Source organism: Eptatretus burgeri, chromosome 6 (genome assembly GCF_056783735.1).
Source record: "Eptatretus burgeri isolate ZD-2024b chromosome 6, Ebu_testis_v1, whole genome shotgun sequence".
Lineage (NCBI taxonomy): Eukaryota > Metazoa > Chordata > Myxini > Myxiniformes > Myxinidae > Eptatretus > Eptatretus burgeri.
In genome coordinates, this window is record NC_140966.1 from 97,124,909 (window position 1) to 97,147,562 (window position 22,654).

Here is a 22,654-nt window from a genome sequence, read left to right on the forward strand (position 1 = left end):
CATCATTTGCATATATTTTATTCGGGTAACTCTGCTCTTTGTGTGCTCCCCTCCCCCGATTATTGTTTATAAATAAACCCCCAATTGTTCAATGTACCAGCTCATTGTCTGTCGTTTCTCCCATTGACCCAGCACGGTGCGCATTGAGAATTAGTGAGGCCGTTTGGGCCGGTAAGTTGTCATTGGGACCGGCGCGGCTCTGGTAACTCCCACTCAGTACGCCGGACCCAAGTTCGTGCATGCAACTCGGTTCGGACAGAGTTGGCCGAGGGTATGGTTTCCCCGGTAGCTAGACGGCGTGAGTACTTAGGTAAATTGGAATAGACAAGTGTTTATACATGGAATAGACAAGAGATCCCTACCTCACGCGTCAAAATATTGGCGACCACGGTCCTTTAAGTGACCCACGACCTTTCGGACTTATCCGAGAATCACGATCTAAATTCCGGATGTTCAGTGGGAGACTGCTCCACTGCTCCACCGAGTGGTCATTTATCGCCACCGAAACCCGGCCCACAACAATATATATATATATATATATATATATATATATATATATATATATATATATATATATATATATATATATCACACTTTATTGTTCCCCACCCCTCCAATAAGATCAGAGACTGAGGACGTTAAAATGAGCTCCATCTGATTGACCGATAATTATCTGTCGATGTACTTTTATCTCCGTGATATCTCAAAAACTGTTGAACATTTAGCTTTCATATTGTTGATATCTATTTCTCATGACATTATCTCAACCTGGTTAGATCATGGCTGTGAGTGCTTGAATTATTTTGCCGTGGAAACCGTCTTGGTAACTTGGCTTGTGTACATGATATTTCAAAGACCTTCACAATTTAGCTCTCATATCATATCGATCTGTTCCTCGTACATCCCAAAAGATAGGCACCATGCATATCAGCTCCTTGTTTTCAATTTTTTTTACGTGTTTATTAAATTTCTGAAATCGGGTATCTTGAAAAATAGTACATCCTCCTGTACTTCATCATGACTTCCTCCTATTTCTCTTCTTCTTCTTTCTCTACCCAAATCAGTTCCTCAACTTGTAATTGTGAAAGTTCAAACTCTGGTTGTTGATGGCTTCCTCATCACCACAGTGTCTAACAGTCTGCTCAGGTCTACTGGCAGTTACTCCAATTTGCTCTCCACGAAGAACACTGGGCTTCAAATTCTAGTCATCATTCTGCCGGAAAGTGCTTTTTTTTCTTCTTTTTTTTAATCTTTATTTTTTTGTATACCTTGTCAAGGCTTACATGAAAGCTAACACACAACACACAGCAAGGTGGGCATGAGATGGGCATGGGAAGGACTAAACAGTGAGGAACAGAGACATTAGGAGATCTGTGGAAGGGAGAGGGATGGGGTGGGGAACATGGGGTATACAAGATGGACACTACAGGGACTTTCAGGAAGGAAAGCAGGGAATTCGAAGTTGGTGGGTTTGGGGTGGATTAACGGGGGTAGAAAAGATCGAGGATTTGGATGGGGGACGATAAGAGGTGGTGTTGAACAGTTGTTTTGAAGGACTGGAGGAAGAATGGGATTGAACAGAGCACGAGGGAGTTTATTCCAAAGGAGGGGGGGAAAAAAAAGAGGACTGAAAGAGTGAAGGTGAGCAGTGATTCGTGATGTTGGTAGTTTTACCAGAAGGGGGTTGTTGGCAGACCTTGAGCGCCCTGTGGAAATATGGTGAGGACATATTGCAGACAGAGCAGGGAGGGCGAGACCGGAGAGGAGATGGTAGAAGACAGAAAGAGCACCGACCTGCCTGCGGTGAGAGAGTGAGAGGCCCAAAGACTCAGCCTCATCATGGGAGCCACCAATGATCCTAAATGCCTTGGTTTCCGCAGCGTGAAGCCGAGAAAGGTGAGAGGCAGGAGCACCAGCCCAGACGGGAGAGCCGTATTCCATCAGGCTGCAGACAAAAGCTTTGTATGTGGTCTTGAGCTCAGGTGGGCCAAGGAAGATCTTTGCACGATGGAGGATTCCCATTCGCTAACTAGCCTTGGAGGCCAGGTTGGAAATGTGGCTTTCCCAGGAAAGATCATGGCAGACAGTGAGACCCAGAAGCTTGAAAGAAAGGACTTCTTCCAGAGGATTGTTTAGAAAGTATATGGGGATGGTGGGGGGGGGGGGAGTCCAAATGGTCCTTTCGGAGAGACATAGTGAGTGTGAGATTTGTCAGGATTGAAAGACATGTTCCACGTGTTGGACCAGTTTGTGATTTTACCCAGATCTGCAGAGAGCGAAGAAGCTGCTGATTGCCAGTCTGAGGGATGACAGTTGGTACGGCAGAGGGTGGAGTCATCAGAAAAGAGATAAAGAGGATTTTTCCAGAGAGTCAGAGAGATCATTAATGAAAAGCACAAAATGAACAGGACCCAGAATGTTGCCTTGAGGAACTCCAGCCTGGACAGGAAGAGGTGATGAAAGAACTCCATTTAGGGCCACACGTTGGTTGCGACCGGAGAGGAAGTCAGCGAGCTACGAGTGGAGATGGCCTTGGATACCATAGGAAGAGAGTTTGGTGAGCAGGGCAGGGTGCCAGACCATGTCAAAAGCATGCTTTCACAAAAGCCAGTTGTATCTCGTATCACAGCAGCTGCTCTCCTTTCATCAGACATGAAAAGGGTCAGATGCTGGTCTGACACACAAAACATGACATTCAATCCAAGCAAGTCTCACATTCTCCCTCCTCACTAACAGCCACAAGCTCTCCAAGGCAAAGAAAATATTAAAGCTGGTCTCCAAAGTGAGATGCACACTGAGTATTCTCCATCATGCCAAGTTCTTCCTTGGCATGTCTCAACTTCTCGCAGCCTTTTTAGCCTTATCTATAGCCCGATGGAGTACTCCTCTCCCTTCTGGGATAGTGTTTCTGATTCACAACCCTTATTCCTGGATATCACAGCAAAGGCATCTCGATATCATGGGCATCTCCCACAAAGAATCAGGAGCAGATTGTTTTTCTTTCCTCTCTTCTCAGACTGTATGTTGGCCGCTGTGTTTTATAACCCTCTATTTTGCTCTTGTTTTTTTCACGCCCTTTCATCTCTCTGTAGTCCTAGTAACACTCTCTGTGAAGCTCCCAAAATCCAAGCTAAATGCTCAACCTGATGCCTTTATTCCTCTATTTCTCTCACCTGTGGATTAGCCTCCCTTGAATTTGTGCACTCCCGAAGAGCTTCACTTGAAAGTGTTTAAAAGAATTCCTGTCACTGCACCTTTTAGTTCCCGAATCATCATCTGTCTCTCATCAAAGTTCTTTTGCTTGATTATAGCCCCGTAGAAAGTAATCGAGCCCTCAAAGCTCCATAGGAGATGAGATTTGAGAGGATGATCCCGCAACTACTGCATGAAAGCCTTGGTTTGTGGAAATATTGTTTGAACGAAATTCCTTCCACATTAGACACACTGAGCCAGACAATGGAAAATGTTCAGTTTGTTGATGTAACCTTTTGAACTTTCCATAAGTTTCCTTTGATTTCCAGATCCTCAAAAATATTTATTATGACCCATTGATGCGTTTGGTGCTGAGGCCACACCACATTTATTTGGAGAGTGTAAAAGCAGTTTGCCAAAATTGACAGGTTTTTCCATTCCCCAAAATGGTAATGTACTCGGGCGTGTTGAAGAGTTTTGCCTGCTTGTATTTTTCTTCAAAACAGTTAAAGATATTCGAATGAAACAGAGATACTAACATTAATGTTTATTCTACCGTGGTGCATATTTATTTCTCAACATGATCACTATTGAGGTTCACACATTTCTGCCAATGTCCAAGTAGTTTTGGGATGACGTACCAATGTCGCTGTACGTCCTGCTGACTTGACCGGTGCCTCACAGTGGCCTTGACATCATCGGCGGAAGAAAAATGTTCTCCACGAAGGAGTTCCTTAAGTTTGGGGAAGAGATGAAAATCTGACAGTCAAGTCGGGCTTGGTGATCTTTTGTGGTGGTATCCATTGACGGTCTCTTACTCAGGATCGTAATCTCAACTCTCATCTTCAGTCAGTCATCCCGACTGTCATTTCCAGCGCTTCACACTTCACAGCACTCAAGATGTTGTGCTGGCTTCACAGTTCGTGATGACCAAGATTGCTATCTGCCGTCAGAATCATGAAACTTCACACCCAGTAGCTGGAAGAACTGTGCTTTGTTTCATTTGAATATCTTTACCTGTTTTTGAGAAAGGAAATAGGAGGAATTACATTTCAACACTCCCTCATCGTTTGTTGGCTTTCCCATATAGAGAGAGCTACGTGTGGCACTTGTCACTTAAAATTTTGTCATTGAAGTTTATCTTGCAGAGCTCACACGTCACTGAGTTGAATGCAAAATTTGGTCCGTTGGTCCTGATGATTATCATTTGTCAAATGTTGCGGTAATTTGATTTTGTAATTCTGATAAACCTAAGATCTCCAATATCACTTTCAATTTCGGATTGATGCACAAACGTGAATTAATGAAGTTATAAATTACATTTTGACTCGACAGTGCAACTTGATACTCGACCATGAGCAGCATTTGTGGCTTCAAAACAAATTTCGGTCCACGAAATGGATGCTACTTGAACTCTTCAGATTTGATAGAGAACTATATGGTGGATCTCGCAGAGATCCAAATCAACAAAAAATTCAACATTTGTGAAGAATCAGGTCAATGCCGAATCGTCGTGCCTCAACCCAGAGATTTTGCAATCTGCTTTTCCCCTTTCGATTGAAGTTGTATAATGTCCTGGTAAAGTGACAAGACTTTGAACTCTACATCTTCGGTCAAAGGAACAAAATTTACTCCAGTGGGTTCATCACTGGAACAGTGAAACCTGCAATGCAAGCTAACCAATGTAACAAAGTGACAAGTACAAGACTCTTGATGGTAAATAAGTTAATGTCTGTTGACCTTGGAGGCCAAGGATACTGAACTCCATGACAGTACTTTACCAATCTCTGAATGAATAAACCAGCATTATAATTTCTTAGCCACAAGCATTGTCTCAATGTCTGCATCCTGCACTGTTTATTTTTTGTTGTTGTTGTTCTTCGACTTTTCCTTGTTCTTCGACTTCTTCTTCTTCTTGTTCTTGTTCTTCGACTTCTTCGACTTCTTCGACTTCTTCGAATCTTCGACTTCTTCGATCTGTATCTGAGAATTTTTGAAAGTGATTCTTCATCCTTGAGTGATGAGGCTAAAAATGATATATAGGATGAGTTGTGACAAAGCGAGGTAAATGAGTTGTGTAGGTGATGAACGAGCCAATTCAAATTTGGTTCAGGTCCAGATCTATATCCGGCCAATCAGAAGGATACAAAATGTAAACTGTTCAGTCTGGGGGAGGTATGCTCTCTACCGTGTATACCATAAGGTATGCTCTTGTTTAGTTGGAGCTGATGCTGATTGAAAGTCATCCACATGACCTGACATTTAGTGTGGTTAAGTTGCGTCTTGGAATCTTGACACCACTGTTCAAATTGCATAAGGACTGACTGGAGGATACATGGAGAATTTATTTGACATGACACTGCTAAGTACCAATGTTAAATCATCCACATATTTCCATCTCCTGATGTCAGATGATTGAAGAGTATCGTTGATGATGGCCAAAATAAATGAGCAGCCCCAGACGTTTCCTTGTGGGACACCACCTGTTACTGTTGAAGGTATAGAAAGTTGTCTCTTGTATTGTGCTTGCTGTACACTGTGCATAAGAAAGCTGCACACTCATTGGATCAAGGAAAGTCTTGCTCCCAATAGCATATAGTTTATTAATGGAAACTGTGTGATCCAGTCAAAGGCCTTGGCAAAATCAGTCAAAACAATACTATAAATTGAACCAAGTATGTCAGCATGAGCATTCAGGAAATGCAGCAGTTGTACAAGGATAATGCGTTGAAAACATACCTACATTGGTTCCAAACAACATTGCCTGTATAGTTGTTTTTTTTTTTAATCTGCAGACCATTGTGATGGAGGATTGCATCATCCGTGGAGATCTGGCCAATGTACGTGTTGGCCGAAACTGTGTGCTCAAGAATCGCAGTGTTATCCGCCCGCCATTCAAAAAATTCAGCAAAGGGTGAGTACCCAAGTGATATTTAGTCCATCTGCCCGCACAGTGGGAGATGGGGTTTTTGCAATCACTTGTGTCTGCATATGTCTCCAGACCATAAATGTTTTTCGATTTTAGGTTTTGTCATCACATTTTCAACAAACCTTTATTTTGACTTTTGAGAATATGGAGAACACAAAATGATAAATTTTGCAAATTGTTTTTATTTATTTTTATTTTTTTCCTTGCTGTTTTCATCAAGTTTAGTTTGAGGAGAAAGTGGAGATGGTAGTGGGGCGGCTTAGCCCAAATATTCAAAAGAATTGTGCATTTTGTGATACAAGCACCAAATTTGGCACAAATGTACATTTAATATGTTGCGAACATTTTCAGATATTGGGCCACTTGAAATTCTCGATGTCTGCCATATTGGATTTCAAAATGGCCGCCACTTGAAATCCGCATTTGCTATTATCTCTGGACGTAATGCAGCTATTGACTTGATTCTGGTATCTAAATGTATTGTTGCGAATTCGCGCCCGCCAGCGTGCGATCGGCCGCTCATCTCGAATGGCGGCCGCCTCTCCCACCGGACGGACAATTCAGTCATGACCCTCTCGGACCAACGCCGGGAGCGAGTCATGGGTGGGGGTTTAACCTCACCACGATCGTGCCAATTGCCCACCCGCGCAGGATAGGTTCGCTCGCCAAACTCGATCTTCCTAAGTACCTGCGCGAATGGTCGACCGGGCGATCGCACCACGCCACAGGCCGACTCCGGACACGAACCGCTTAAGCGGTCCGTTCCATGCTGCAGTGATAACCGAGCGGTGTTATCGTCAGCCTCGACGGTTCCGATTAATTATCGGGCGTATTAAGCCCACTACGAACCCTTTTACGTGAAGCAGGATGGAGGGTCAATAAAGAAAAGACGAAGCGAAACGGGAAAACAGTTCACACAATGCACATTTATAACGTGACACACGGAGAGCACACATATACAGCCAAACAGTCAAAATGCACCTATATCAGTAAAACAAAAGAAACAACGACGCAGAGTTACAACCGAATATGCGTACACACGGCAACACTTACACAGTTCTACTTTACAAGACACGGCGCCAACACACATTCACTCAAAAGCAAAGGAAAGAAGCCACACTCGTAGACAAGGGGGCAGACGGGCCTGTAGGCCAATATGTACGCGGGACCTGAAGGAGCGGCCAGGTCCGCGAGACCGGGTGGGTCCTCCCGCGTCCTCGTGACCCGTTGGCGGACGAGCCGCAGACGTGGCCGCGTGGCTGTGCCCCGACTCCGTGCTCCTTCGCGGGTTTCGTTGGCACGACGTTTGGAGTGGGGTGGGAACGGGGCCCCCTTTGTTGCACTCTCTCAGCGCGGGGGAAAAAGGGGGAATTGTTGATGCCCTGGGGGAGGGAGAATGGCTGGCTGGCTGGCTTGGGTCCCGCGACGAGCGATCCCCCACCGCAACCTTGTCGCTGTGCCCCGACTCCATGCTCCTTCGCGGGTTTCATTGGCACGACGTTTGGAGTGGGGTGGGAACGGGGCCCCCTTTGTTGCACTCTCTCAGCGCGGGGGAAAAAGGGGGAATTGTTGATGCCCTGGGGGAGGGAGAATGGCTGGCTGGCTTGGGTCCCGCGACGAGCGATCCCCCACTGCAACCTCGTCGCCGACCGCCGTCCTCGCCTCTGACCCGAGCTCCTTGGCCTCTTCCCACAACTCTCCTCAGCCGACTGCAGAACCCAACTCGACGCCTTCGCCACCCGACTCCACTCTCTGCCCCACTCTGCTGCTGCCACATTCTGCCCGATGACTCTCTCTGCCACAATTCGCATTGCGCTCGGCGTTTTATAGGCCGGTAGGAGAAACAATATGCAAATTTCCGGAACAGGATGAGCTCGGGGCCGGAGCCACGCTCGCCCATTGGACGGAGGAAAAGTGGGCGTGAACCTCCCCTGATCCGAGAATTTGCATATTTCGATTTCACACTGACGCGCCTGGAGGCGGGGCCAAGCCGCTCCGCGCTGACTGATTGGACGGATCTGAAGTGGGGGTGGAGCATTCTTGATCCGAATTCTCCCTCGGAAAGGCCGCTATTTGCACTCGCGGCTCGGTGCGTATCTTGAACGAGCCCAAGACAGCCCGACGCTCAGTGTTCACAGGTGGTGCGGGAATGGCCGTAGACGGAGAGAGGTGAGGGTGGTGGAGGGTTTTTGGTGGTGGTTGGATGGTTATGGCGGTTGAGACGTGGTTGGTTCAAAATAAAGATAGAACAGAAAAACGGCTATCTCAAAGCGTCGCAGCCCGAATTAATCACATAAATGCTCTCTAAACAACGGGTTTGGGGCTAACTCCACATGTACTTCGAGTTATCTCACCTACGGGACCTGAAGGGTGGTTTGCGAATTTCCACAGCCGTAACAGTATGTTTTTGTGGGCAAGGAATCCAATGGTACCATTTTCAACTTAATATTATCTATCACAGTCTGTTATATAATTTTATTTGGAAATTATCTCGGCAAATATTGGATTCAACACAATACTTTGAAAAGAATGTCTGAGTTCTGTAAATATAAATAAATAAAAAAAAACTATACTAAATCACGAGTAACAACTCAGACAAGCTCATATAAACTGGCAGTCTAAAATATAAATTCATATCCCATTAGGAAACAAAGTGACCCATTTATTTGTGTTTTTCATCTGCATATTTTATGTAACATGACATTCATATTGTCAATAAATACCAAACATGCATAATCCCCTTTTCCTTGACCCTTGAAGCCATCTTTTGCATCAAAGACCTTTGAAGAGTATGCACAACAGATCTTCATCCCATATATGTCCACGAAGCTGCACACAGTGTCATTCCTGGATCTGGTCTGGGATACTTACCTTGCTGATTCACTGAAAGGTAGTACACGTGCAAAGCGGGGACAAGGTGTGCGGAGACGTGTGGTGGCTGCCGCAGCCATACCAGGAAACTGGCAGAACTTCCTACGAGTGGACAGCAACAAGACCGAGCTGTTCAGGTTCCTCTCAGCAGCTCTCATGGAATGGTTTGACCAGGAGGACAAGCAACTCGTCAGTACTGATGGAGAGGCAGTGCTCAGCAAGCCACGACTGCCAGATCTGACTTCACTCGCCCCATGTAACCATGAAGAAGCTGACAGTCGGATGTTGCTGCATGCATCTCACGCAGTCCAGCATGGACACCATGCAATACTCATCCGGACTCTAGACACCGATGATGTGGTGCTGGCAGTGTCCCTGGCACAGGAGTTGCAACCAGAAGACAAACTGTGGCTGGCATTCGGAACAGGCCAGAGTTTTCGATACCTAGCAGCACACGAAATAGCAGCTGGATTGGGACGAGAGAAGGCTCGTGCACTGCCAATGTTCCACGCTCTAACTGGATGCGACACTGTGTCTAGTTTTCATAGACATGGCAAAAAGATTGCGTGGGCAGTCTGGACGGTACTGCCAGAACTCACTGAGACGCTGCTGCTGCTGTCCTCTGCACCTCGTGACATACCAGACGATGCAATGCGCATCATCGAGAGGTTTGTGATCCTGTTGTATGATCAAACCAGCAAATGCACAGACATTGACAAGGCCAGGAGGAAACTCTTCGCAAGGAAGAACAATGTGCAGCTCATCCCTCCAACGAAGGCAGCTCTGGCGGAGCATGTCAAGAGGGCAGTGTATCAACGTGGACTTGTGTGGGGTCAGATACTGCTGCCAGCACCAGAGCTCCCTCCACCAACCAACTGGGGTTGGTCAAGGACTGGAGAAGGACAGTACACACCTTACTGGACCAGGCTAACTGAGGCAGCTCACAGCTGCATTGAGCTGGTTTCTTGCAAGTGCAAGAAAGGGTGTGTGAGGCGCTGCAAGTGCAAAAAGGCTGCCCTTCAGTGCACAGCCCTCTGTGTGTGTGAAGGGGACTGCACATGACAATGAGTCAACAACATACATGTACTTGTGGCAATGCTGAACTTGTTAACATGACACTGTTTATGTACACGTATCTTCAGTACCGGTATATACCTAGCCTCAGATACCAGTACACCTAGCCTCAAATACTAGACCATGAAGCATGTCAGTATTTTTCCTTAGACATTTACAGAACTAAGACATTCTTTTCAAAGTATTGTGTTGAATCCAATATTTGCCTCGATAATTTCCAAATAAAATTATATAACAGACTGAGATAAGGTTAAACTATTGGTTCCCTTTGTCTGCCTGTCAGTGAACAACTGTCAGTTTATGATGGAGGAGCAACTTGATTTCAATTGGATGTTATATTTTGAACATGAATCTGAAAGCGAACCTGTAGTTTTGCAGTACTTTGGCTCTGAATTTGTCCCGATCGTGCATGTGCAGGGAAGAGTGAGATAATCTTTAGTCTAATCTGGCAGTCAAGATTGAAAATCATTCCATACAGGAAACATTATTTTAGCGGTCACAAAGCTCACAAATGACAGACACAAATTTCTAATGTAACATGTTAACCCTCGAGAGCCCACAAAATGTTCTGGGTGAACAAAAAAATAACCCCTGGGGCTCTGGAGGGTTAAACAAGGTGGTTTAAAAGACGCTGCATCAACGGCGGTAAACGTCCCAAAAACTTTTTTTTCTAGGATCTTTAAAACATTTATTTTATTTTAATTGAATTATATAATTGAACATTGGAGAACACATCACCCTTATTACCACTTTCAAAGCCCTTCCTTTTCGCAGTAATTGCACAAAATATTACGGCAATTTACATCATCTCAACCAATCAAATTTGCTGCTCAAAGAAGATGATAATGATCATCATGATGATGATAACGACGATGATAATAATTATAATGGTACGTGAGTACGTCTCTTAATTATGGACTAATTACGTATTCGTACGTATTAGTTGTGTTTAATTTCATCTGTTATTAATAACAACACCACACGAATCAAGTCCTGGTGAGGATCTGCAATCTCTGATTGCTAATTATTGTTGGATTGATATTGCATGTTACTGGTATGCTTATTCTTGTTTTCATCAACTGTCATTTCCTTTTGATCCCTCTTGAAATTACAACAAATTAGAAACATCCACTTCCTGCGGGAGGGCAATTTTATTTTGTGTTGCACAACTTCCGTGAGTTTTATTTTATTTTATTTTTTTGGCACGATAACATCCTGGCTATTCTTTGTGAAGTGAACCAAGTTTGACACAAATCAAGTAATTTCATGGGATTTTTCAATTGCATATTCATAAAGAAGTGTCCAAAGTTAGATGGGCAATCCTTTTTTTAAAATTTAAAATTGATGACCCATTCATGCTCATTTGCATAAATTAACATAGGCATCCATTTTAATGAAGAAAACTTGTTTTTTCCCCTAGTTTGCACAAGCCTAAAAATGTACTTAACAGTTCTTTTTTCTTCTTCTATATTTCAATGTTATTTTATACTTGTCCAAGTCAATTTGAAAATATTTCATGTCCCCTGACATGCAAAATAAACTTGTTTTATATATACATATGTATGTATGTATGTATATATATATATATATATATATATATATATATATATATATATATATATATATATAGATATTGTTACGTTTAAGGGGGGGTATGCATTCAAAGGGTAATTAGGATGTTTAATTAGGTATGCCATGCTGTTCGAGTTTACCAGGATCTCGATGTAATAAGTAGCGATTCAGTGGTGATAAGTTGTCTCGTAAATGTTCATTTCTTCAAGGGGGAAATGATAAATGTCACGTAATTAGATAGGGACACGGGATAGGGTAAGTGTGTCTGCGTAAACCCCTTTTGGTATTCTCTGAAGACTGGCCGTGACGTCACAGGACAGTGCAGCGGATGGCTCCGCCACGTGATCACGATTGGCGGAAGGCGATGGCGGTGGGCCAATAAACGGCTCGATTGGGAGTGACGAGGACGAAGGATAAAAAGGTTCTGTTCGGGGTCGAAAAGGAAGAAGAAGAAGATTACAACCAGAACGATCGTGTTTTTTTGGTGTGGAACCTGTGGCGGCAGAGAGCGTCCTGATTGCTGGGCTCAGTCGATCGTGCTCTTGATCGTGTCTGGGAGCCTTGCCGAACCTCGTTCCTCGCCTCGGTTGGCTCTGGGGTTCTGCTGACTCGGAGTACGGGGTCGGGCAGCGGGCGGACCTGCCTCCCTCTCCTGCTCGCGGCTTGGCGCGGGAGCTGGTTCCCTGGCGGCTGTGGGCGGACTTGGGCCAAGACCAGGAGGTCGACAGCACCGCGGTTTCTCCTGCCCCTCCTGGCGAGAGCAAGGCCGGCTCGTCCGGCGCCGATCCAGGGACAGTTGCGTCCACACCACGGTCCAGCTTGACCACCAGAGATAGCTACGTTTTGTGTGTGTGTCTGCGTGTGCTTGGCGCCTTAGAGGGATCGAGAACTGTATATTCATTGGAATTGTCTGTGTTTTTCCCCACGCCCGATCCAACACCATCCCGTCGAATCGCCCCAGATCCCTCTTCTTGCCGAGTCTTGTTATTTTTAGTAATAATAAAAAAGGAATAAACATCATCAACTCAGTGAAAAGTGACTCGTGCCACCTTCCTCGTCCCGTTTGCAGTAGAGCGATTAGAACCGCCATGTTTGGGTTATAAACAAATAAATCGCCTCCATCGTTTCGGCTCATTCTACGTTGGCGGGACTCTTCAAGTCCCGTGGACGTCACAATATATTAACTTGACCTTCCGAGTGAAGAAATCACCCGTTTTTTTTTGTTATCAAAAATGGGATAATTAGAGCAATATTTCGATCATTTCTCGAGCTATTCACAAGTTGCTATGCCCCGCCCCTAAAAAAAATGGACTTCAGCGAATCGCAGCATGACATCACATACAGTAACTCGCACAGAGTGGATTGACTCGAGATCTCCAGAGTCTAAACCAGCTTTTCTCAACCTTTTTACCCTTGTGGAACCCTTGAAATAGTTTTCATGTCTCAGGGAACCCCTGCATAAAAATTATTGTATCCATTATTAATATCTAGCTCTTTTATATTTTTATCGTAGTTCACGTGGTAAATATAATATATTTTTTTCGGATACCTGGTTTAAGGAAAAAATGACCCCCTTTTTGTCAAATTTATTGGCAATGAAAAAAAAAACATACTGCTCGTTTATGAGACCTCACACCGAGGTTTTAATTCACAAAAAAAAAACTTTTTTAAATAAAAAATAAAAAACACACTTCATGTAACTTGATAAACAAAACTTAAACAAGTAAAGCTGAAGCAATAAAGGTAAACAGAAGAACTAACCTTGAGAGAGAGACTTCGCGCTAGGAAACACAGAGAAGATAGATGGACACCGTGCATGCATCCCGTACTTGAGTCAGTCACTCTATGATACACGAATCCACCGCGTACAGGACGTCCACTAACCAGTGAGGGCGGTTTCACACTGGCGCCATATAGACATCGGTAAATACATTCCCTATGGTTGTTATAATTGTAAATAATATAAGAGGTTGAAGCCTCTATTATAATAACCAAGGAGTTTCCAACAATATGCCGTACATGTATAGTAAAATTACGAATATTAAATCAAACAAAAACTACTCAAAAATACATTAGCCTATTTATTACTGTTTCTCGCGGAACCCTCGGGTTCCGGGGAACCCCGGTTGAGAAACACTGGTCAAGATTAGTCCGATAAATCCGTCGTCCGTCCGACCAGGCCGATAAATCCGTCGTCCGTCCAACTCGGCCGATAAATCTGACGTGATGTAGCTTTTATTTATTATTCTCTTTTTTTCATTGTTTTCTACTGGTGCTACATGACGACAGTAGGAACTAGAGGGGGAGCACTCGGTAGAGTGCAAAACCTCCGCCACCAATACTGCGAGGTCACAAGTGAACCTGATATCCTATTCATTCAATTTGACGTCAACAGTGCCCACAGAGTTATAGTTTGCAACTTTCCCTTTTACTTTTAACTTTTACATACTCAATTAATTTGTCATAACTAGATTTCTTGAGACAGACATTGATTTTACGTGGGTGTATCCACCTGAAGTTCCAAAATCAGCCACAATTATAAATTTGGCATGTTTTTTTTTGTTGTTGGAAATCACTTCTAACATGTAGAAATGCAAGAAAAAAAATCGAAATTTTGTTGAAAAAAAAGTTGCAAAAATATTTTTTTCTCACTTTTTTTTTTTGGGGGGGGGGGGAGGTTTGGTAATCACTTAAAACATGTAGAAATGCAAAAAAAAATTTCAATTTTTTTTTCAAAATGGCCGCCATAGCGGCCATATTGGATTTTGGACCAAGTCCAAAATCTAATGGCATGATCCTTGGACCATACCTAATCCCCCCACCAAGTTTCGTCGAAATCCATCGAGGAGTTTTTCCATAATACTGTTCACAAACAAACAAACAAACAGAAAGGGGTGAAAACAGTAACCTCTGATCTTCAATGGCGGAGGTTAATAAAATAAATAAAAATGCAACAATGTCAGATTTATCGGACTACTCGAGACAATTGTGTCACAATGTGTGTTCTGCACACAAGTGTTTCATCGTATCCGGACAGCGAGATTGCTTCGGTTTTTGCGCGGAGAGGTACGGCCGATGGCATGCACTGGCCTTGCTTGTGATTAATTCGCCGTGGAGCAACATGTCCGCTGTGCTGCGCTGTTCACGTCACCTCACTAAAATATTTCTGATATCGAGCAGTCTGCAAGTCGAATTTACATGATTGAATTACGAATAGGATTTTGTCTTACCAGTTGTTATTTCTGAGTCTTCCTTCGATGTCCTCCCGATCATCATGAACTCCGGGAATTTCATCGCCATTTTCTTCTGCTTGTCCTGCTTCGCGCTTGAACTGCTAAGGCCGTACTTCATTTCCAGCTGCCTCAACTTCACCTCCCGCGACTATGTTATCTCACAATTCTCCATGTGATTCAGACCAAAATCCTTCATTTCTCTCACACTCACTGTCGCTACCAGACAAATGAAAATCTCTGCCATCCATTATTCAAAACCAAATGTTCGATTTTTATTTTTATTTTTATTTTTTTAAAGCAGAAATGAATGAAGCGATTGAGTCGACCAATCAAATGTGGAAACGCACAGCAAGCCAATAGAATCACGTAGACCACCAACCCGAGTAATTTACGTGCAGCCTTTGACATACTGTACGTGACGTCATGTGGGTTACGCCCCTTTCAGGATAATTTTTAGGGGTGTTCCCGAAGACGTTTGCTTTTTAATTTTACATTTTACAGAATGAGTATTGTGAAAAATCATTGTCAGATCTGAAATCACAATGAAAAACTCCTCTAGGACATATATAAATGAAATTTATGTACTTTGGCATGTCAGGGGACCTTTAAAAAAATAGTATTCATTCAAATGTTATCTAATAATTAATGGAGAAAATGAATTATCTTTTAATGTCACACACGTGACCCCAAAACAGGAAAAGTTTTTGCCATTTGAAAGCCACAGCTCTGATAATCATATTTCATGTCAAAAGTATCTTTATATAAAACTTCTATGTATCTTACTCTCCACTAAATATCAAGTCCCTGAAATTTTTTGTTAATCAAATCATTATTTCCCTAATTAAGTGTTCACGTGTGTGACATAGCAAGCCATAAATGCACCCTTTTTGCACCCATAATTGTTCCTCTTTCGAACATGATAACCCTGTTTTGATAATGGTCGAGTCCACTCAGATATTGCAAGAATGTGCACTGAAACAATGGTGTAATTGTATGTCATGAGAGCATTTGGCAGTTGGCTGTGGCATATACTTTGCATAGTTTAAATGAAATACCACACAATGAATGTCATAAATGACAGAGCCATTTTTATGGCTGATTAATCACTCATTTGTGTTTGAAAATTGGCAACACAGAATTACATAATATCTACTATCGACAGTTAATTCTATTGAAGTGGCTGACTGTAACTTGTACAGAAATTTTCAATGTTTGGAAGCTTCTTTTCAGTCATCTCAAATACAATGAAGAATGATTAAATATTTCATACACAAACAAGTATGTGTGTACATCTTAGATTTTCCTTGATGTATATTAAGTTACAAAATCTGTTTTTTGTTTTTTTTCAACAAATGTGTATTGAACGTTCAACTCCTTTTTCATTATGATTTTTTTTGTTAATTTTATTTTTAATTGTGTTATTTATTCCTTTTGACATCTGAACAAGAAATAGCTGTGAATTAAAAGTGATTATACTCTTTCTTTTGACATACTAAACTACAATTTTCCATTTTTACATTGAAAGTTATTATCTTGCCAAAACGAAGTTTTTGCAAGATTTGTTCGTCAGGTTGTATGTTTTTTTTTTGTTTTTTGTTTTTTTTTGTTTGTCTGTAATCACGTATAAAAAATTCTGCAGAGCACAGTTATCATTGGAAATTTTTGTAACTTCGCATATCAGAGGCCTATAGAGGTCCCTTTCAGTGTACAAAATTTTGAAGGTCAAGGTCAAAGGTCAAGGGAGTCGACGAAACCCTTATTTTTTGAGTAATTTTGATCGGATTGTCTTCAAACTTCATGGGAATATAGTTCATGGTCTGGCGCTCAGCTGATTAATTTTTGGTGGCAATTGGCCTTGACCTTCATGGTTAGAGCCTAAGGTCAAACATATTTGACCCCAAAGTCAAATTTTCAAGTTTGAGGAACCATATCTTGTGGTACCTCAAATTGAACACCTCGATGAGTGCTTTCTAGATATGTCAAGCTTGAGACATTATGACGTTATTTGGTGACGTTATGAGGCAAAAGCATATTTTTCATGGTTACTCTGTGGAACGATTCTCATCGGAATCTCTCGTCGGCAGATATTCCTCAAGGAGTCACTCCTGGTGGATAGCAGCTCTGTTCACCTCAGTGTGACCTTCAAGAAGTCACACGTGGTCACCTTTTGGCAAAATATGGGTCACACTGCGGGTGACATTGCTTTATTTATTTTGTATTTTGTTCATTCCATAGATATAAGATATGGAACTTTATAGGCATTAATTGTTTAATTGGCTTGAATAATTACACCACCTCAATTTAACACCCGTAACACTCAAAACTTTCTTGTCTTCAATATAATTGTAAATACCACACATTAATATTCACCATTTCCACTGTTTACTTGTTTGTACGATCCAGACTTGCTTATTGTCGTACATGTCAATGTATTTGCTCATAAGGTGAGCAAAAAGTTGCATTGCTGACATTCTCAAGGATATAAAATATGCTTTACAAGATAGTAGAGTAAATATAACATACAAGTGAAATAAATGTCATCAGCTGAGGTGAATACACTTTCAGCCTATTCACAAAAACAAACTTTGAAAACTTTATTCATTTCATATTTCTCTTTATGGAAGTTTCATTTCTTGATGGAAATAAACTTTCAAGCAAATACAATAAATAATTAATATTTTTTGTGTTCTCTTTATTTCCAATGTCAAAAAACATCACTCAACAATATTAATAAAAATAATTTAGAGCAATTATCAAACAAGTAACACATGCTCAGTATTATCAATAATGTGCTTGCTGCCATAGCTGTACATATTACCCATAGCATGTCACACACGTGACCAACCAAATGACACACACTTGACAGGGCTTCATCACATAAAGTAATACATAACAAAAATCTTTTAGGAGGTTCATTAGATTTATTGCTGTTTTCTCGCAAATAGAACTACAAAGCATACCTACCAGAGATATGAACATTGAAGCTTTTAAAAATTCACGGGGTTTTTAAGATGAAAGTAAAGTTTTAAAAATCTGCTTTCGTGTGCTGTCACACACATGGCCAGCAATATTTGACCTCTGACCCAAAACAAACATGATCAGCAGAAATAACAAAAAAAAAAAAACCCCAATTGATAAACTTGGACATGTATAAGGCTAAGCGCATGCAAGTGGTCACCACTCTGTTTCAAAAATGTCAAAAAATGAAGTTTGTTACATTGCCTTCTCACAACATTTTCCTGAAAGTGTAAGTCCAGCTGAGTTCAGAACAAAAAACCGGATAGCTTAATTATATATATATATATATATATATATATATATATATATATATATATATATATATATATATATATATATATGATACTGTTACGGCTGTGGAAATTCGCATTACACCATAAAGGACCCTAAGGTGAGATATATTCATAGGTACATGTGTAGTTAGCCCAAACCCGTTGTATAGAGGGAATTATGTGATCCATCCGTGCTGCGACGCGATGAGTTAGGCGTTTTTCTTTTTCTATCTTTTATTTCAAACACACAACATTTCAACAACCACACCATCCCCATCACAGCCCCAACCACACTGCAACCACGCCACCTCCTCCATCTACGCTACTACATCTTCGCCACTCCGTCCGCTTCCGAACGGCAAACAAGGGCACCAAGGAAGGAGCTGCGAGGACGCGCGGGTTTTCCCACCTGTTTTTCCTGCCATTTTTCCCCGCGCTTGGTGTGAAGGAAGGGGGGAAGGCAGCTCGCCGCCGATTGGTGTATGACCAGTGTGAGGTGGTCGGGGAGAGGGAACGCCCCTCTTCGAGAACCCTCTCGAAGGAGGGTGGAGCCGAAAACGGGGGCGGAGTGAAGGGCGGAGCCCCGGGCTATTAAAGTAGGACACGGGCGGAGCGCTTTTGGTGCTCTTGCTAACTTCGTCGTCTTCTCTCTCTTCCGGCTCGCTCTTCCTCTTCGTCTCCTCTTCGTGGTGGCCGCTGGCATGGTCTCTGTGGTGCGGTCCCGAGACCCCGCTGGCGGGACGGAGCGTCTGCCATTTCCCACACCACGACCTCGAGCAACAACGTCCCCCTCCCCTTTCTATCCGCGCTGAGATAGCGCCGGAAACCCCGTCCGTGGCGTCGAGCGGCCAACACGTGCCAGCGCGAGGCACGCCGGAGAGGACTCGCCTACCACGCCAGGGATCGGAGTCGCGGCCAGGCGCGACCACGCCGCCGGACGTGGGAGAGGGACTCGATGGCCCAAAGGGAAGTCACCATTTTCTTTTCGGGGTTTTTGTATGGATCTTGTGGCGCCGTGTCTCGTAAAGTAGAACTGTTTTTTAGTGTTTCCGTGTGTACGCGTATTCAGTTGTAGCTCTGCATTGTTACTTTTGTTTTGGCTGTTATATGTGCATTTTGATTATTGTATGGCTGAATATACGTGCTTTGTGTCTGTGGCTATGAATAAAATGCTTGCTTGTTGAACTGTGCCCGTTTCGCTTCGTCTTTTCTTTCTTGACCCTCCATCTTGCGTCACGTAAGGGGTTCGTAGTGGGTGCAACATCCCGGTAATTAATCTGAACCGTCCAGGTCGACGATAACACCGCTCGGTTATCCCGATAGTACGGAACGGGCCGCCCAAGCGGCTCGTGTCCGGAGTCGACCTGCGGCGAGGTACGATCGCCCGGTTTACCATCCGCGTGGGTACTTGGGTAGGTCGAGTTTGGCGAACAACCCTATCCTACGCGGGTGGCCGATTGGCACGATTGTGGTGAGGTCGAAAGGCCCACCCGTGCTCCCGGCGTTGGTCCGAGAGGGTCACGACAGAATTGTCCGTCCGGTGGGCGACGTGCCGCGATTCGAGTTACGCGGCCGTTCGCACGCCGGCGGGCGCGAAATCGCAACAATACTTTGAAGTAGGGGTACCTATTCTGATGGTTTTGCAAGTTTTCAATGAAATTACCTAATTTTTCTTTTTTTTTTTCTTTTTTGGCAAAATAAAAAAGTCATGGTATGTAACTTATTCTCGCAACTAATCTAATAATCAAAATACCAATTTCTGGGATTATTAAGAAATAATACATACCTATTTTTTTATTACTGCTCTATTCAGTGACTGTCAGATACTGAAAAGCACTAAAAGAGAGATTTATCGAATAAATTCTTGGACGTAAATTTTCAATTCAATCAATTCTGGGAGTAACAAAATGCTCTCGAAATTCTCCAAAACTGTTTTAACTGCCTTCTAAATTAATAAAATATTTTTTCAATACCTGGAAAAATATTTTTAAAATTTTTTAATCAAATTCAAAATAGTGTGACGTGCAGTCGGACAAAAATGCAAAATTACTCTAAACCAAAGCCATGCATGTTTTCAATATTTTTTTTTATACTATATCTATCACTGTGCCCCATGTGAAAATAATCTGATGCACAGAAGAATAAAAGCATTTTTTTTTAATGTGACATTTGGGTTGGAAAGTTCGGTCAAGCCGCTGTAATTAAGTATCCACCCGGATCATCTCAATTTTTTTACATTGATTATTGGTAATAAGTTGAATAATTTAAGACACACAAATATGAGTTATTGATAAAATAGTCATTTTGTTAGGGGATTTCATAGTCCTCGGCTCTAAAAGGGCAATAAAACAAGAAAAAAATAAAAAATATGCCAGAATGTGCATATATTATGCGAATCCACCACTGACTGACACAAATGCTGATTTTCTCAGATGGTGGGTGGGTAACGGACAGGTGGGTGACCTTTTGATTCGATGAGAAATTTCATATAGAATGTTTTATATGTTGTATTTTTGCATGGTCTAATATATGTCATATTTTAAGGTGAAACAAGAAAAAAGGCAAATACTGGGCATGTATATTCAATAAAAATCCTGTAGATTCAGTAATATACATCATAGACCCATGAACCTACATATTTTAAGGTCCTATGGAACACTGTCTGTGCAATGAACCAAATTTAATGACCAGTAGTAGTCTTTGTGACTCAAAAATGCCACTCAAGTCAGGGTATGCCCTAAAATAGAGGTTGTAACCACTTATATGCACTTAGCCATAAGTCATGTATCCAAAAGAAAATAAAACACTTTCAAGGTTTGCACAATTAGAAAGGTTGTACTATACCAATTTCCCTTTGTTTTGGTCGCACACATGACTAAGAATGGCCCATCCACTTTACAAGATATTCTGTCCAGCGGTGCATGAGTGCAAATGCAAGTTTGATAAGTCACACATTTCTCATGACAATTCCCCACTTTCACATGAAATCAAAAATCTAAGCTTGAAGTGGGTATACCAACTTCGTATAATGTTCCCCTGCACATCCAAAGTTAAACTTCTCATGGTTTCTGGAGGGAGGCCTTTAGTGTTTTTGTGTCCATGGTGTCTTGCATTTTGAAGAACAAGCTCATAAATTTTCATAAGGCTTGACTGGGATTCAAACCCAGGACCTCTCACATCTGAAGTGAGAATCATACCCTGAGACCACCAAGCCATATTTGTAAATTTTTGTTTGAACATAAATGTTCAAGTTTTTATCATCCATATTTGTAATCTGTGGCAGATCTATTAAATGACCTTTACCTTTTCATCATGGCCTCGAGCAAAGAGAAAAAAAAATAGAAGAGTTCATTTTCACTTATGGATGCTGTGTTATTGGTAAACAATACATTTGTTTTCATTATGAGGTAGAATCACAACCGTGATCTTTTCTACCCCTGTTAATCCACCCCAAACTCACCTATTTCAAATTCCCTGCTTTCCCTCCTGAAAGTCCCTGTTGCGTCCATCTTGTTTACCCAATGTACCCCACCCCATCACGCTCCCCTCCACAGATCTCATGTGTCTATTCCCCACTGGTTTGTACTTCCCTCTTGTCCCCTGCTTCCCCTTGTTATATGTTCTGTGTGTTGGCTCTTACACGAGCCTTGACATTGTATATTCAACAACAAAAAAGTGCTACCAGTTGGCTTATGTTACAAGTTGGCAAAACGGGCACCATTAGCAATCTATGATTGCAGCCCTTTCGTTTTGTCGGGTTTAAGTGTGGATAAAATACAGAGCACGTATGTAAATTGGCCAAGTAGTTTTCCATTCCATTATTAATTATGTAAATTTTGCCAAGGAGCCAAGGTTTTCATGCATATATACTATTGTAGTACACCCTCCCCCCCCCACCACCCCTCTGGAGCAGCGCGACACGATACACATGTACATGGAGAATTTGCACATCGTCACCCCCCTCCCGAACCCTTGCAGCTGAATTTTTTTTCATGCCAGAAGCCTTCCCTGACACACCCCGAGTACAACCATTCAATTTCATCTCATTCTGTCCAGTGGTTTAGTCGACAAGTGAAACAATGAGCTGATAGTCTGGGTCCTCACCTTTTGGGTGCTATGAGGAATAGATCTGTGTAATATGAAAGCTAAATGTTGAACTGTTTTTGAAATATCGCATGCAGAAGCCAAGTTTGGTTGCCATGGCAACATCATTCAGCCAATGGCAGTTTGATCTAGTCTGGTTGAGATAATGTCATGAGGAATAGATATCTGCAATATGAAATCTCAATGTTCAACGGTTTTTGAAAAACTGCAAACACAAATGTATATGGACAGATGATCGGTTGGGGTGGTCGGTCAACGGAGCTCATTTTAATGTCGGGGCAATTTTGTTTTTGTTTTACATGGTATATGCTCGTGGAACAGTGATTACGCAGAACAAATCATAACACAACATAATAAAGGGAACAGCAGGAGAAAGGGGAAATGCCAAC

General features: G+C 42.4%; 1 protein-coding gene across 2 annotated transcripts in view; it reads left to right on the top strand.

The window, feature by feature from the left end:
- The window catches only part of DCTN5 (dynactin subunit 5), a 98,624-nt gene that overhangs the window by 2,513 nt on the left and 73,457 nt on the right, over positions 1–22,654 (top strand). For both annotated transcript variants that reach the window (XM_085886384.1, XM_085886383.1), the window contains exon 3: positions 5,988–6,106. In XM_085886384.1, coding sequence (XP_085742510.1) covers positions 5,988–6,106 — 119 coding nt within the window. The remainder of the gene's footprint in view (positions 1–5,987; positions 6,107–22,654) is intronic.